Source organism: Diaporthe amygdali (assembly GCF_026229845.1).
Source record: "Diaporthe amygdali strain CAA958 chromosome Unknown NODE_1_length_4327563_cov_65_473760, whole genome shotgun sequence".
In the NCBI taxonomy this organism is placed as follows: domain Eukaryota; kingdom Fungi; phylum Ascomycota; class Sordariomycetes; order Diaporthales; family Diaporthaceae; genus Diaporthe; species Diaporthe amygdali.
The window spans coordinates 472,234-489,896 of record NW_026517021.1 but is presented as its reverse complement, the minus strand read 5'-3'; the positions used below and the strand labels follow the sequence as shown (position 1 = coordinate 489,896).

The window sequence follows — 17,663 nt, the reverse complement described above, 5'->3', positions numbered from 1 at the left end:
GAAGTCACCATTTCATAACCATACATTGGACTACCATAACAGTGAAAGTAAAGTATGGACAACGAGCCAGTCAATCGTCATGCTGAAAAGACTGTCATCGTGACAGGGGGCGCCAGCGGCATCGGCCTTGCTGTAGTGGAGCACTTCGCTTCTCAGGGCAACAACGTGGCAATCTTTGACGTGAACCTGGAGGTCGGCAAGCAAGTTGTATCAAACATTTCAGATGAGAACCCGGAAGCCAAGGTATTGTTTAAGAAGTGTGATGTTTCGTCGTGGAAGAGCCAGACGGAAGCCTTCAAAGATGTGTTCAACGAGTTCGGACGGATCGACATCGTGATGGCAAATGCTGGCATTTCTGAGCAAGGAGCAAGCGCCATGGCGGGCATCGAAGAGGACGAGCCAAAAGAACCGAATTTGAAAATCATGGATGTGAATCTTTCGGGTGTTATTTACAGTGAGTCTCGTCCTACAATGTCCTGTCTCACTCGAGTTAAGCTTTGCTGCAGCCGTAAAAATTGCCATACACTACATGAACAAGAATCCATCACCTGGGCCTTCTCGAGGCTCCATCATATGCACAGCTTCTAACGCCGGTTTCTACCCCTTTCCTGTATCGCCGCTGTACGCAGCTGCCAAGGCAGGCGTGATAGGGCTTGTCCGCTCTACAGCGCCGATACTTGAGCGTCACAACATCCAGATCAATGGATTGGCGCCGGCAGTCCTAGGTCTGGCACACCCAACCCATGAACTTTGGTATTCAAGCTGACAGCACTGCTCTAGTCACCAATATAGCACCAGACAAAGCATTATTCAAAGATATGATCATTACGCCAATGTCGACGTTAATCAAGGGAGTCAAAAAATTTGTTGACGATCCGACTTTAAATGGCGAAGTAGCAGAAATTCACGGAGAGCACGCCACACTTCGTCCACCACACGAGTATGTTGACGAGGATAGCAAGAAGAATCTGGAAAGGTTTTGGAGCTTAGGTTATGCTTGACTGTGCATGGTGATAGAGATGAGGAAGTGTTGTGCCTGGAAGGCGTTTTGCGCCATTAATTTGGCTTTCATAGACTCGTGGAACGATGACTGCAGCGGCTCAATACTCAGGCCCCTCACCCAGTGTTACCATCCCTCTGCGGACCGTCACTCTCGTCACCCACACAGCTGATTGTCAAAGTCTTGGCGCTGATGGATAGATGAATACTTGGGATTATTGACTTTTAATGGCCTTGGACGGAAGTCCGGTTGTAGCGAATTGGGGTCTAATTGGATGCTTTGTGCGAGGCTCGCATCAGACTGAGTAGCCAGACACCAGACCGCGAGCCAACCAGGACGATGTGCGAGGGCAGGCCAAATACATCATCCGAGATACCCACTTATCACCCACCTATTCCAGCGAAGCGATATCGCGGAACCAGCGAAAGAACATTGTCCCGGGGCAAGCATGGTTCATGCCCGTCTACCCCAGATCCACCCCCGGCTCTCCCCCGCACCCTAAATGCTTAGATCTGCTTGAGTTCGGCTAAAATGGACTGGGTTCTGCTTGAACATCGCTGACACACTGTCATCTAAGACGCTGAAACAACGGGTGACACCTGCCCGCAGGCCTTGAATGTGCCCCCGTGGTGGGTGTGATTCTCGGGATATAACCTGGCACCCGGCCCAGGTAAACATCCTCGACGCGTAGCGAGCAGTCGAGCAGAGTGTGTCCTCATCCTTCAAAAATTTTTGTCCTGCGCCTCGAATCAGCGAACATGCCTTTGGGAATATTAGAAGACCGTCACCTAGAGCACGTCCCGGGGACGTCGCCCTTGAACGAGCTGGGCCATGTTGGAGTCGAGGATCCAGTGGGCATCGATTCCAACTTCCTCAAGCATGACCCAAGCGGCAAAATTGTGCTCGTTCCACAGCCATCAGACTCGCCCAATGATCCTTACAACTGGCCGAAATGGAAGAAGAGGATGTTCACGGTTGCCATCGCTTACGGCTGTGGATGTGTAGGAGGTAGGTCATTGGAATTTCATCTGCCTATACTCGAGATTCTCAATTCTACCGATCTACTCGATCTTAGCATACCACTAACGCGATGGAATAGCGGTCGGTCCTCTGCTCACTGCCGCGCTGGCTCCCCTCGCCGAACAGTTCGACATCCCCTTGCAACAGTTCACACTCGGTCTCCAAGGCTCTTGCATCGTTGCCATCGCCGTGTCCAGTCTTATCTGCAATACCCTGGCCGTTAAAATCGGCAAGCGGCCGATATACATCGTGACATCCATATTGCTTATGGTTTCTTGTTTCTGGGCTGCCGAATCTAAGTCTTTCGGATCCCTCGCCGCCGCACGAGCGGTTCAGGGTTTCGCCATGGCTCCTATGGAAGCCCTCGTCCCTGCTTCCATCGCAGATATTTGGTTTGTGCACGAGCGTGGGTTCCAATCTGCTGTGTTCAACCTAGGCGTGCTGGGCGGTATCAACCTAGCCTCCCCGATTGGTAAGTCATCGCCTTCTGGCAGACAATCAAACGCGCATCTAGGCACTGACCTCAAACAGCTGGCTCCATCATCCAATACGGATCCTATCGCATCTGCCTCAACGCAATGGGCGGGGCATTCGTACTGCAATTGATCCTCACTGTGCTTTTCATGCCCGAGTCTGCGTATCATCGCTCCGGCGCGATTGACATCGACACCACGGACAAGTCCTTCAGCCAGATGCTGGAGAAGAAGACTGATTTTGAACACACGGAAGAGAAACCAACCTCCAGTCCGACCACAGAACTGAGCAACGAAGCAAAGAAGTCATTCGTGCGCGAACTCCTGCCTTATGATGGATACTGGGACAAGACATCATTTTGGAGAACTCTCATCCGCCCGTTCTTCTTCCTGGGCTCTCCCATGGTAGCCTGGGCCACGCTGCTATTCACCACCTGCATTTCCTGGCTGGTGCTCATCTCCATTACGCTGTCGCAAATCTTCTCGGCGCCTCCCTACAATTTCTCCATTACGGCTGTCGGCGCCTCGAATCTGTCCTCCTTCGTGGCCACTTTGCTCGCCACGGCTCTAGCGGGACCTCTCATCGACGGCCTCGCGAAGTTCATGTCGAAGAGAAATAAGGGCATATTCGGTGAGCGTACTCGCGATCCCATCTTCAGTTAAACATCCACTGACAGCTTCTTCAGAGCCCGAGTTCCGTCTGCCCATCATGACCACCTACCTGTTCTTCACTGCGGTCGGGTTCTTCTCCTGGGGCCAGTCCCTTTACGCCCAGGACCCCTGGCCCGTGCCCGTGATTGTGTGCCTGGGCCTCATCAATCTCGGTGTCCAGCTCGGCACGACGGGGGTAGTGACGTACATCGTCGACTGCCACCGCGAGCAGGCCGCGGAGGCGTTTGCCATCATGAATTTTGTCAAAAACATGTTCGCCTTTGGGCTGACCTTCTACGCCAATGACTGGATCATGGTCCAGGGAGTGAGGAACTGCTTCTTTGTCATCGGGGGCATTACAGCGGCGGTTGTGCTTACAACCATACCCATGTATATCTTCGGGAAGAAGGCTCGGAGCTGGACCTACCGGCATCGCGTTATTACTAGAGTTGTGGAGTGGGCTCATTGAGGGATGCTTTTGCTGTTGTATGGAAGCTTGGATGTATCTTGATAATACCTAGGACCGTGGAATCAATTTGACCTGAGTACCAGTATACGTCTCCCCAAATCATCGACGCGCAATGGGGGGAAAGCTGTTCCGCGTCACCCCAACGCGCTTTTCCCAATCCGTTGCAACACGCGATGTCGAAGATCCCTGCGTCCTCTCCGTGTAGATTCCAAGAAATAAAACCTCTTTACAATGCCTTACCACGGGGTTCATTGTCTCGGAGATTTGCACTGTCGCCCGATAGAAGCTTCTACGATATAAGCCCCTACGAAAACTAAAAATACGCAGCCCACTCTGCTGAGCGAGGCTCGAAGATTATTCTTTGGACCTGATCTGAAAGCTCAATAGCCTTTTAAATCTACCCCAACTTAAAAGAACTGTTATTTACACCATGATTATCATAAAATCTCCGATCTCTCAGGCCAAAAAGAGCGAAGGAGGGCAGTGTCTGACAGTCGTGGGAGTTTCCCAAAGTCAAGGGCCAGTAGTTCTCGTCTGTCTGTCCACAGATTGACCTGCGGCAGCCTTGCAGCAATGTCTCAGGCCTGTAGCAATGAGCGTGAAAAATAGAGTTACGTAGAAGAAATCAGGAAAAGATACAGAAAATCTTATCTAGTACTCAACAATGGCAAATAAAGCTCTCCATCATCTCTCACTATTCCACTAAAATATTCAAACAGCACGCCATCCAAGCCCTTCTGCTTTGCGGCGTCAATCCAATCACGAACAGCCATTTGGGCGAATTCATACCCATGAGTTCCTTCCATATATTCCAACAGTCTATCTGGTGGCACTTTGATGTCGTTGCAGTGGTGTACAAAAGATGTTGGGAGTGAGGCCGAGGTGGCAGAAGCACAAGAGGAAGTCGAGTTCAACGCAATGTTCACCAATTCACCAGCAACACGCTCAACTGGAACCAAATCGAAGGCACCCCGAATCTTCAAACCGGCGGTGAATTGAGGAACAGCCCTGAGAATGTTGGAGTAGCGCAACACGGCGCCAATGACATCCCGCTCAGGCGCACCCGGGCCAACGAGGCTCGCTGCGCGGTGCACATAAGCCGGCAGGCCATACTCGGAAGCTGCGCGTTCAAGCAATGCCTCGCTAACCCACTTCGAGAGCGTGTAGCCATCCAGATGGGCCAAGCTCTCCTCGCTGGCAATAGCAAGACTTTCCGTCACAGAGACTGGGCCGAGTATGCGGGCTTCTCCCAAGCCACCGGTGTCCCGCGGCAGCACCCCGGCCACAGAGGCAGTCGAGACAAAGTGCAGCGGGATGCGCCTCACGAGAGCCATCATGCACAGCGCCTGCGTACTCAGGACGTTTGGAGCCCGGAGGGCTTCGGTGTACGGCTCGAGAAACGAGACATGTGCGCCGTTGTGGATGAGCAGGTTGACTTTGCGCGAGAGTTCGGAAAAGGCCTGCTCGGAGAGACCCAGCAGGGGTTCACCCAGGTCACCACGGTGTTCGATGATCTTGTCGCTGACGATGCCGACGTGGCGGCCGGGCCGCAATGCTACGCAGTGGACTCTGGCGACGCGCGGATCAGACACGAGCTGTTGGAGTATGTGTGTTCCGAGGAAGCCCGTCGCGCCTGTGAGAAGGACTTGGTGCTTCGACCCAGATGGTAAAGCCGGAGGAGCACCGCCCGTTTGTGAAGTATATGAAGACAGGCCCTCGAGAAGGACGGCAACCTCGGCAGCCCAGTCTGTGTCTCGGGCTCTGATTTGCGCTTGATTCCTCTCCGCCGTATGCAATGCGACTCGAGCGGCCATGCTACCCAGTGTGCGCAGCTGAAATAATTCTGGAAGGGTCATGGAGACCCTGAAAGTCCGTCTGACGAGTGCGCGAAGCTTGATAGCCAGCATAGAATTGCCGCCGACTTGGAAGAAATCGGAGTCAGGATCAATCGCAACTGGCAGCTGGATATCGGCATCCGACTCATCTGCACCAAGCACGTCTAGCCAGACATCCCTCATTCGCGACTCAGCATTTGTCAATATTCGACCACCGTCCCCGTTGCCGTCATTCTGATTATCCGTGGGTTGCGTTGGCAAAGGCAAATTGTCAATCGCACCTCTATCCAGCTTGCCATTGACGTTCCTCGGCAGCTCTTTCACAGAGACGACGAGTGAAGGGCACATATGTGACGGCAGGGGCAAGTTCGTCCTGAGACGCTCGCCGAGCTCAATTCGTCGTTCCTGATCGAATTCCGCGTCAAAGACGATGAAAGCGACTAGTCGCTCGAATGGCTTTGTCCGAAATGACACCGCCGCCGCCGTGAGCGCGCCGGCTGATTCGCGGATCATGACATTAGCCACCTCGTCGAGCTCGACGCGCATACCGCGGATCTTTACCTGGCCCTCGTTTATCCGCCCTAGCAGATTTATCGAGGTGTCTGGAAGAAGGCGTCCGTAGTCACCAGAGCGGTACACGCGAATATTTGTTTCGGCTCGGCCAGGTGTGCTGGCGGGCTCAAATGGGTTGGGGATATTGATAAAGCGGAGTTCCGTCTCTTTGGGACGGTTTAGGTAGCCCAGAGCCACGCCTTCACCAGCAATGAGGATTTCTCCGGGGAAGCCGATTGGAAGTGGTTTCATGTCCTCATCAACGACGAGGACTGAGTACTTGGGCATCGGGAAGAGGAAGTCTCCGGTAATTTCGAGGTCCTTATCGGTACGGTAGGGAACTTCACCTCTTCCAACGGCAATGGTAACCTCTGTTGGCCCGTAGACGTTGACAAATTGCAGTTGCTCTAGGTGAAGCCTTTGGAAGCCCTTACGTAGCTGATACGTGAGCTTCTCCCCGCCCGAGAAGGCGACTCGCCATCTCGTACACTTGCGCAGGATGGGTAAGCCGTAATTGAGGAGTGCTAGGTATTCCGAAGGGCATCCGACTGTGAAGGTGACGCCGTGCTCGAGCATTAGTTCGGCGATGTGCGATGGATCACCACGTCCCTCTCTGCTAACCACAACCAGAGTCCCGCCGTTACCGAGTGCGTGGAAAATCTGGTCAAGACAGAAGTCAAAGCCTGGAGATGTCTGATGTAGGATCACATCATCACGATTGATTCTGAACAGAGAAGTGTTGGCCATGATATGGGAATGCAGATTGTTGTGACTCAGCAAAACGCCCTTTGGCACGCCAGTGGATCCACTGGTGTACAGGATAACAGCCGGTTGATCCGGTGTGCTCCGGTTCTCTGGTATTGCATCTTCTGTGTAAGCCTCAGAAACACTATCCAGGTCGAGCACTTCTGCTGAGAGAGGGCTCGCATGCCGATACGCCTGGTCCTTGGTCGGCGTATGACAAATCAGCACCTTGGGTCGACAATCTGAAAGCATGATATCGAGTCTTTCTTCCGGGTTTCGCAGGTCTAGGCCGATGCAGACCAGTCCAAGTCGCAGGATCGCAAGGACAGTGCACACATACTCACTCGTGGGGTGAATGAGCGTCCCCACGACAACGTTGGCTAGTGGGCTTTCATCTAGGTTGATCCCATGTCGGAGAAGACTCTGTGTTAGGCGCTGTGTGATGTGATATACCTTGCTCATCATTTGAGCATAGGTGAGTTTGGTGCCGTCATGACCTATGAGGGCAGTGTCGTTAGGGTACTTGTGGGCGGCTTTATCGACCTGATGAATCAGTGTGCCTGTTCCTGTCCCCCATCCAGGTGGCGCTTCTACGTGCTGTCCAGTACCAAGTTCGAATGGGCGTCGCATGTCTGCCTCTGCGGCTATGGGACATTTTGCCATCATCGTCGACGGGTCGCGAGCAAGGGCGTCAAGGATCCTCGTGTACCAGGTCATCATCATTCTTCCGTCAGATGCGCTATACATGTACTTCTGAGTGGTCCAATGTATATAAGTACGGCCTCCCGACGCCTGCGTCACGTTGATGAAGATATCGTTTGGATTACGGGCGGTGAGACTTCTTTCGGCATCCCACTGAATCATGCCGTCTGCGAACTTGTCTTCGGCTGAGTATCCCTGACGATAGTCCAGTGCCACTTGGAAAATCGGGTGGTGGCTACCGGACCTGGAAACACGGAGGTGATCAAGAATGGTATCAAATGGCGCACGTGTGTGGGCCAACGCTTCGAGCACCATCTTCCGACACTCTTGAAGCAAGTGGTCGAAGCGACTCGCCTCTTTGTCTTGAGATCGGAGATCGAAACGCAGTGGCAACATGTTGAGAAAGTAACCCATAGTCGTGGCATCCTCCGGGTCAGGCCTGTTGGCGTCCACAATGCCAATGCTAAAGTCGTCCACCTGGATGCATCGCTTGATGAAGACGGCCAAAGCCGACAGGAACCAGTGGAAGGACGTAACACCACAAGCTGCTGCGGACTGCCTGATCCGGCTGGCTAGATCAGGATCCAACTCCATGTCGACAGTCTCTGTTTCGTATCTTTTTAGGACCTGTCGGTTCTTCACGTTGGAAAAGGCAAACAACGGCAGAGGTTCGTGAGGGTCTTTGTGCATTTCGCCCCAGAAGGCTAGTTCGCGCTGTATATCTGTCACGTGTAGCTTCTGCTTCGCCGACATATCAATAGACTGTTGGACTGGTGGAACTAGCGTTTTCCCGGTGTAAGCTTGATCAAGTTGCTTCAGGAATAAGAACCAGCCGATTCCATCGACCGCGATATGGTGGTGCAGGAAAATCACGTAGTGATCAAAGGGCGATAATGAGAGAACTGTAACTTTGACGACATGCCCGTTCTCAATGTCCAACACCAGACGTTTCTGGTGGTCGACCTCTCTCGTGACTTCACTTGCGTCCTCAATCACGCGATGCTGGAATCCTGGAAGCGGGGATTTTAGCACAGCCTGAACAGCGCTGTGTGAAGTTTCGTCCAGGAAGTAACAGGTACGAAGGCTTTCGTGGATGCTGCAGACATCCCAGAGAGCTCTTTCGAGCCTGTCAATATCTAGTGTTCCTTTGTATTTGCCCACATACCCGATATTATACGCAGACTTGTCTTCCAGATACTGGTGCAAGAAGTAGAGTCGAGCCTGTGCTGGTGACATGTCTCCGACTCGGACATAGCGAGACACATCTGGAGACTCAAATGACGGCTTGGGTGCGGGAGAGAAACATGCCGTGACGGGTGATGCCGGTATATCCTGTTGTGACATTGACAGAGATGTGGTATCTGAGGGTGGTCCGGATTGAGATGTCGAGTCACCATCTTTGTCATGAAAGGGTTGATATTGAGGGAGAAGTTCGACTGGCATGGAAAGACTCGTCGCAGTTCCATCGTTACCAGTCTTTGCGTCAATCTCAGCTGTTGAGATCTGTTGAGTCTCAGGTATTCGACTCAAAATTTCATCGCAAATGTCAGTTAGCGATACACCGCTGAGCATCTTTAAAATTGGGATATTCACTCCTAGCTCCTTGAGAATCCAAGACCTGAGTTCAACTGCCACCAAGGAGTCAATGCCGAGACCCACGAGTGGGAGAGTCTTGTCGGTCTTCGCTGTGTCCATCTGAAGAATTATCCCGAGCTTTGCTGTAAAAGCCTCTTCCAGCAAGGTGGCTGCCTCTGTTTGAGAAGAGACTAGAGCTGCAATGATCTGCTGCTGGAGGGAGCCCTGCCGCGGCATGTGAGGTGATATTTTCTCTGACTGAGGGTCTTCACTGTTCCCCCAACCTGCTTTGCTCCGATCGGAAAGATATGAGATCCAGGACGAAAAGCGCGGTATTGCCCGCCAAGATGCTTCCTTGCCGTCACCGAGTCCAACGATAATGTCCGACTCCATACCCGAGTTTGGCCGGCCGCAGAACACGGCCTCAGCAAATGTTGTGTGGAGATCGTCCTCAGAAATTGGCATGGACGAGTTCCTTTGGAGCTGAGACTCGATGCGGTGGCTCTTGCCGCCTATCTCCAATGCACGGGCTACGTGGCCGACGCCGAGGATGGTACCAAGATAGATGACAGAGGCGGCCAGGCCTCGTCTGCGCCGTCGCTCTGCCAGAGCTGCCATGTACATGTTTGCGGCACTGTAATTCGATTGGCCGCCATTTCCAGCAATGCAGGTGGCGGATCCGAAAAGGACGAAGAACTCAAGGCTTTCATCTGTGTAGAACAAGTCGTCCAGATTTTGCGTGCCCAGAGCTTTAGGCCGCATAGCCACCTCGAAGTCCTGGATGGTCATATTTTCAAAAGGCCGGTCACGCAAGACCATGGCGCCGTTGGCCACACCGGCGATAGGCGGCATCTTCGCGATCATTTCCTTGTGTGCGCAGCCAAGTGCTTCCTTGTCAGCGATGTCGAGCGCCCAGGTCTGGATATTGACACCCAATTTTGTCAGATGCCGGAGCACTGCCGCATTCAGGCGGGGGTTCCTGGAAACGAGGGCGAAGTATCTCGCGCCTTGTGTTGACATCCACTCAATCAATGACATGCCGACGTCACCCGCCAGCCCAACGAGTAAATATGTCCGGTTTGATGAGAACAGTGGCCTAGGGCTCGAAGTTAAGGGATGCAGTCTAATTGAGACTACGTCTGTAGAGAGCGACGTCGTTGAGGTTGTCATCGCGGGCCAGTTGAGAACACTCGTGATGTCTTGGTCACCTGATATGGATTTGAGCATTGATATGTCGATGCTAGCTGGGCGTAAAGAGGTATCATTTTGGTGGTGAATGCATGGCGAGCCACTTTGTCTGGCCAGAATCTCCATGATTCGAGAGCTTCCAAGGTTAAGAGGCACTGTCTCGGCTTTACTGAAGTTTCGGTACGAAGTGGTGATGTTGCTTTCTGCGATCGTATTGTACCTTAGGAGTGTATTTCGCAGGGCTAATGCGTCTTCGCTGCCATCCGGGCCCAGAAAACACAGTCTCGCAATTTTCGAAGGTATGATGTCTTTTATTGAGCGATTGGGAGATCGTGGGTGCAAAAAGGTCAAGGATCCAGACGATGTTGCTGCCCTCGACGCGGAGCACGTACTGAGAAAGATGTCCTTGCCTTGAGTCCTGCCCACGGCTTTGGCCAAACTGGCTAAATCGTCTGGAGCGTCGTGAAGCCAAAGTGTTCCTGAAATGCTGCTGAACAAGCTTTCGCACCAGAGTACAGCAAGTATGTGGCGCAGTACGTTGACAGGCTCTTGCTCAAGACGTTTGCAGTCAATTGACTGCCACTGCTCTGGTCCGACAGCACACAACGAGCTGTTCGTGGGGGATAGTGCAATTATCATTTGATCCGGTCGGTTCGTGGCGAATCCCATGCAGAGATACGCCGGAATAGCGCCATCGTTGGATCTGAAGGCGAACATCGAGGAGCAGCAAGAAGTGAATTGTGTGATCGGAACATCCCCACCAATGCTAGAATTTACTGCGGTAATCGCCTCTCGAATCTCAACGCGTCCATCGTGGTCAAAATCGAGCTCGACAGGGAATTTCGAAGCTATGGAATCGACCGCAACGTCCTCTGAAACAACTCTCCTGGCAGAAGCAAGGCGGGAATTTAGTCGATCATGCGACTTGATCCTGGGGATATAGATGAGACCTTTACGAATGGTCACCTCCGTCTCGTTGCTCCAGAGAATGCCCTGATTCTCGAGACCGTCAAGGAATACCATCCGCAGTAGCATTTCCGCGAAAGATGTTGAGGATGGACAGCTGCTAGCAGACACGTCGTCGATGTCAACAAAGAGAAAACGCAAATGCGGCGATTCGCACATCATCGTGCGACCAAGCCCTACACTGACGCTCGCTTGAGGGTTCTCGGCGCGGCAGCGTGTAACCCACAAGACGTACGACGCGTCGCGAAACATGGTCTGGAGGGCGCCCAGTCGTGACGCTGACAATGCAGTAAATATGGCTGTCTCTTCGTGCTCGAGCTCAGACAGACAGACGATGGTGCTCCCTGGCTTGATAATATGGTCTGCATTGGCCATTCCAGTTGCATTCTCCATAGCTTGAGCTTCTAATGTCTCCCAGCCGTTGAGTATTGTCGTTGAGTGCGCGAATGGCTCGAGCAATGAGCTCATTTTGAGGGCTATCTGGCCTCCTGAGTTACGGCCGCCTATCACCACAAGGTCGCCAAGCTCACAGTTCAAATGTACAGCATTAGGTCGATTGACCTGGTCCGCTTCGGCGGCCGGAAGCTTTAGCGGGGCCCGTAGGAAATCGACGTGGTCATCTGTGGCCTGGCTAATGATGACGGAGAACATATAAGAGGAGTCATCCTGTGTGTCGCGGACAACATGATCCACTCCCGAGAACCCTGTGTCCATCAGGAGCTGATGCCACTTACTCTCGGATACCAGTGGGCCGTGGCTTCTGCCATCCCCTTCGAGGCCAAGCCACCAGCCTGGTAGGGCCGAGACGATGAACGGTCCCCAAACTGTATGGCTTGTGACTTCGTCCAGAATTAAGAACCCCCCGGGTCGTAGCAGTTGCCTGCAGTAGGATAGCGACTGGATCAACGACCTCGTCGCGTGAAGAACGTTTGACGCAATTATGAGGTCGAAGGAATGGTCCTCGAAACCTTGATCTCGCGGATTGCTTTCCAGATCAAGAACTGCAAATCGCATTTTGTCCCCACCAACACCGTTGCCAAACTTGGTTTTTGCCTCATGGAAGAATGCAGCGGAGATGTCGGTGAAACTATATGAGGCGAACTGATCGTTTAGACGTGGTATTGCGGTTGCAGTCGCTGCCCCAGTACCGGCACCCAGCTCCAGAATATGCATGTGAGGGTAGCGGTGGGCAAGCTGACCAACAGCCATTCCAACAAGATGATTAGCCTGCCAGAAGCTTTCTGCATGATGGTAGAGCTGGCCGAGCATGTTGTTGCTCATCAGCGTGTCTAAAACCAAAGCTGGTTTGGTTGACGAAGGAGAGATCGAGTCACGCAGCGCGAGTGGAAGCACTTGGCCGACTGCGTGGATGATCTTCATCTCGATACGATCAGAATACTGTTGCCTCCAGCCTTCGATGTCTTCAGCGGTGTCATATGCCCACTCGGTTCGAATTCGGGGATGACGCCCAGCTTCTACTGCTGGTTTCAGGAAATCCAGTGCCCACTCCATGAGGCATCGGAAATGCCATTCCATAGCCGCGATGTCATCTCGCGAAAACTCATCGCAGAGCTTTCTGATGTAAAAGTAGGCCGTCCGATCACTTATCTCGTTCAGATGGGCACGGTATCTTGCGCGATCTTCCGTTTCGTGTTGGATCTCAAGACCACACTCCGCCACGTCTCGGTCCCAGACGGTGCGAGCAAACAGGGCGCGATCGTCTTCTCGGGTGGGAGGGCTAATACGCGAAATGGAAACACCCTCGATCTGAACCTCGTGACGCTTGCAGTTCGCACAAAACAAATCGACGTCGCCACTGATCACGACTGCCGAGCTTTGCCGGACGTAGCAGTCAGCTAGCAGTCTGTTCTTATCATCGTCCCGCTGGATGCCCTGGCAATTACAAGTGATCGTCGGGGCCAAGTCCACCAGGACACGGTCAATTCTAGAGGGGAGGTAGGCGCCTGTCATCCGGAGGTCTCCAGGAAAGCTGAACGCCGCAAAGATTCCGTGAAACGCTGCGTCCAGCGTCGGGGGATACAACCGCAGAGCGCCGCTCCCATCTTGGCGATCAGGTCGTCCCACAATAACAGTAGCCAGGTTGCGCCGCCTCTGGATTGACTCCACGAGAAAATCGCCTGAGTACTGAAGACCTATCGACGAAGCCCATGAGTAGAACCGAGTGGTGTCGACCCTGCTGAGCGGCAGCTCGGGCGCAACTCGGTCGGGTAGAAGAGGGGTGGAAACTATCCGTCCTGTATGTTGGAAACTAACAGTCGCACGAGCGCTGAAGACAAGCGTCGTTGACCCGACTTCTTTGATACTAGCCTCCCCTGGACGGGCAGCCGTATCGCCGCTGTAACATGTATAGTCGGCTACGATCGTACGTCGCACTGGATCCCGATGCAAAACTGTCACGATGAAGGTCATTTCCACGCCGGCAGACGAGTTTTCGTCGAGCGTCACGGCACTATGGAACCGGAGGTCGGTGAGCTCTACAGGGCATGTCGACAGAGGCAAATTCCCCGGCTCGACCTCCTCAACCAATGCCGCAGCGGCCTCTACGGCCATGCACACATAGCCAGCAGCTGGGAATACGACTTGTTGCTGGAATCGATGGCCGTTTAGCCACGCTATTTCATCCAGTTTAAATATGTTTCGCCATGCTATCGACATTGAACCGTGGCTGGTAGCGCCGCCCTGGATTGTGGCTTTACCAAGGAGCGGGTGTCTAGCTCTAGTTGTTAGTATGTTGCTGCTACGTTGACAGTAAATGAAGGGGGCGGGATAGCTCAGGCATGAAGCAGGTTGGGTGTACAAAGATGCTGCATACCTAGATCCGCTGTAGGTACGCCAACGCTTTGATTGTCGAGACTCGAAATATAATGGATTCGAATGATTCCAGCTGTACGTAGGAAGATTCTTGACAGGTCGAGGTTGTTGTGAAATATTCTCTCCGAGCACAGCACCTCGAAAAGCTTTCCATTGCACGACGGGAGCTGAACCTGGCGCGGTTCTGAACTTCGCCCACATAGAGCCCAGGGCATCGGAAAAGGCGATTCGATCATCTGACATCCGAGAAAGCAGCCCGAGATAAGGGAGGTTTACTCCAGCAAGGATCTTGAGCGCATTTTTCACCGGCCCCTGCAGCGCTGGATGCGGTCCTACCTCGAGCACGAGATCATAGCAGTGTTCTTCTTCCCGGGCAGCTCTTCCAACGGCTTCATGGAATAAGACAGGTTTAATGAGATTATCGGCCCAGTACTGCCCACTGAGCGCGTGCGATATATTGATGCTTCGCCCATCCGTGCCATGAACGCTGGAATACCAAGTGCATTCGCCATCCACAGAAGTCCGCTGCGGCTGAACATCACAGTGCGACAAAGACTTGAGGTATTCTGGAGCGCATGGCTGCATGTGGTGTGAGTGATAGGCCTTATTGACTTTCAGGATTCGCGCGAAGACCTCACGCGAGTCCAACTCTGCTTTCGCTTCCCGAATCGCATCAGAATCTCCGGATAACGTTACGCTGGCGGGTGCGTTGCTGGCTGCCACCGATATTCTGCCCCTATAAACGACGCTTCGGCAAAATTCAGTAGCTTCGTCGAATCCCATGCCAACAGCCATCATGCTGCCTGGCTGGTCACCGTTAGGTGACCGTGCGAGGGATGAGTGAAGACCGCGGTAGAACGCAACGCGAATAGAGTCCCAGGCAGAGAGGTAGCCTGCACAGTAGGCGGCAGCTATTTCACCCGAAGAGTGTCCTACGACAGCGGTGAGTCTGACGCCACACGCACGGAGTAGATCCACCAGTGCGATCTGCAAAGCTGTCGTGAGTGGCTGTGCAATCTCAGCCTCGTGGACTCTGGATACAGCTTCGGGTTTCAGCATCTCATCGGCAAGTGACCATGATGGAGCGTCTGGCAGGTCTGCGAGACTTTCATCTAGATGTCGAATGCTGCGCCGGAAGTCAGGCGAGCTCTCGAACAGGCACGCACCCATGCGAGGCCATTGTGCGCCCTGGCCTGTGAAGACGCCTAGCACACGAATTGGCCATTCCGGTGATACCAAGACAGCTTCTTTGGCAGTAGAATCATCAGGGCCAACATGGCCTGCCACGAACTCATCTAATTTATCGACGAGACTTTTCTTACCAGCAGCCGCGAAAGCAGCTCTGAAGGGGAATTCGGTCCGCCGGGATTGTAGCGTCCTTGCAATATCCTGGAGGTTTAAAAAGCTTGTTGTGCTCGAGAGTGTCTTGCTCAGCTCCGAAGCCGATCTCTCAAGAGAGCTCCTCGTATGGGCCGATAAGGTGATGAGACTGCAATCTGCAAGGGCAGGCTGCAGTTCCGGAACAGCTTCGACTGGACCAGTGCCGGCCACATGTGATGGTAGTTGCGTATGTTCGTCCCAACTCTCCAAAATTGCGTGTGCGTTCGTTCCTCCAAACCCGAAGCTGTTCACACTCGCACGCCGTGGTGCTGGTGATCTACTCTTCGGCCATGGCTGCAGCTCGGTCGGTATTCGTAAGTGAGGATGGTAGAATGGCTCAACAGCATGGTTCAACTGTTCAAAATGCATGTTGGGCGGTATTCGTGCGTTTTGAAGAGCGAGAGAAGCCTTCAAGACTGCAACGAGACCTGCCGCACCTTCTGTGTGCCCTACAACAGTCTTGACAGAACCAACGTACAAGGTCCGGCTCTTTTCATCACCATCAGTAACGAGCCGTCTTGCTTCCTTCGGAAAGAAGACATCACGTATGGCCTCCGCTTCATTGGGATCTCCAACTGCTGTGCCAGTGCCGTGTGCTTCGAAATATTGACAACAGTCTTCGGCACGTGTGGGATCCAGGCCACATTTGGCATATGTCGACTTGATAAGCGCAGACTGTGCTTTGGGGTTGGGGACGGTCAGCCCTTGTGAGCGACCGTCCTGGTTCACGCTCGTCTCTCTGACGAGGCATTCTATATGGTCATTGTCGGCTAGGGCTTGGGAAAGGGTCTTGAGTACGACTACAGCCTGGCCTTCTCCCCTGCCGTACCCCTTGCAATCAGCATCCCACATCCGGCAGCGGCCTGAGGGTGATAGCATGTGCAGCTAAAAGAAGTCCAGGACATGTTAGCGACACGTAAGAAACTTCCGAGGAGTCAACATTACGGGGTATTGACGCAGAGGAAGGTCTTCAGGACGGACTGACTTTTGATTCCATAACAAATGTCTCGGGGCCAAGGATGACATTGGACCCAGCAGCAATAGCCACTTTCGAGTCTCCACTGCGCAGAGCCTGGACAGCTTGGTGAAGCGCCACTAGGCTGGACGAACACGCTGTATCGATATTGACGGAGGGCCCGTGCCAATCAAAGAAGTAGGACACGCGGTTGGCCAAGATCGCGCGTGAGGAACCCGTACCGGCATATTGGGGTATTACTTCCATATCGCGGAACAAGACGTCGCGATAATCATCAGTCATCTGGCCCACAAAGACTGCGGTATCTGATCCCTGAAGATCGTGCATGGAGTACCCGGCTGCCTCTACTGCCTCGTAGACGACCTCGAGAAGCAATTTTTGCTGAGGATCCATGGCCTCAGCCTCGCGCCGGTGGATGCCGAAAAATTGATGGTCGAAGACACGATAGTCTTGTTCGAGAAGGTAGCATTTGGTGACATTTGTGCTCTGATTGTGACGAGTAGATGTTAGAAATGACTTGACCCGTCAGAGCTGCACGTCCTGGGTCACTCACGCCGTGATAATCTCCATTCTCGTGATGAAATCCCCGCGTCTCAAACCTGTCCTTCAAGCTGATATCGGACAAAACATCTCTGGGGTCTTGTAGGAGATCCCACAGCTTGGATGGTGATGTCGCACCACCGGGGAGCCTGCATCCGCTGCCGACAATCGCAATCGGCTCTGCTGTGCGGTGCCGCTCCCCAGTCTCCATATTTCTTGCTGGCTGCACCATGTCCCATCAATGTCCAAGATTGGTTCTGTGTAATGTTACTCAGTAGAAACAAGCAACCAGTTGCAAATATTTCAGTGGCATGGTGGAGGCATGATGTAGTATTTGGGATAATCTTTGCAATGGTTTATGGTAATGTGACAGGTATGCGGCTAATCTTGGACACATATGCAGGCCCCGAGTGAGTGGATGTGTATCAGGTACCCCATAGTGCTTGCATTGCCTTCGGCACAGGCCCAGACTACAAGGATAGGTGGCCTAAATCTGCCGACTAGGCTTCAGAAGGGGATGATGATGAAAACTTGCCGGCCTTACCTTGGATAAGACTGGGCGACTCCTTCGCCATGTATTGTACATACATGATATTTCCAGAGCTGAAAGGGCTGAGAATAATGGCCACAATCTTGGCATCCGCCCTAAAATAAGAGATTTGGATGCAGTTCAAACCTAGGACTGTGGACAATACCATCCCCTGAGCCCAATTCGGTTCTTCTTACACCTGTGGCGACTGAGATCGAACTCACATCCAAG

General features: G+C 53.0%; 3 protein-coding genes across 3 annotated transcripts; 2 read left to right on the top strand and 1 right to left on the bottom strand.

The window, feature by feature from the left end:
- Positions 1 to 54: 54 nt before the first annotated feature.
- Positions 55 to 1,001, top strand: J7T55_005707 (short chain dehydrogenase; the record flags this gene model as incomplete). The annotated part of the gene is made up of 3 exons (XM_053134984.1): positions 55 to 454; positions 582 to 725; positions 781 to 1,001. 3 exons carry the CDS (start codon positions 55 to 57, stop codon positions 999 to 1,001), a joined length of 765 nt encoding a protein of 254 aa, XP_053000478.1.
- A 757-nt stretch (positions 1,002 to 1,758) lies between these two features.
- J7T55_005706 (mfs transporter) lies at positions 1,759 to 3,613 on the top strand (the record flags this gene model as incomplete). Its single annotated transcript, XM_053134875.1, has 4 exons — positions 1,759 to 2,008; positions 2,100 to 2,492; positions 2,552 to 3,124; positions 3,180 to 3,613. 4 exons carry the CDS (start codon positions 1,759 to 1,761, stop codon positions 3,611 to 3,613), a joined length of 1,650 nt encoding a protein of 549 aa, XP_053000477.1.
- A 578-nt stretch (positions 3,614 to 4,191) lies between these two features.
- Positions 4,192 to 17,114, bottom strand: J7T55_005705 (uncharacterized protein; the record flags this gene model as incomplete). The annotated part of the gene is made up of 5 exons (XM_053134766.1): positions 4,192 to 4,197; positions 4,309 to 13,886; positions 14,145 to 16,272; positions 16,373 to 16,849; positions 16,917 to 17,114. 5 exons carry the CDS (start codon positions 17,112 to 17,114, stop codon positions 4,192 to 4,194), a joined length of 12,387 nt encoding a protein of 4,128 aa, XP_053000476.1.
- Positions 17,115 to 17,663: the final 549 nt, after the last annotated feature.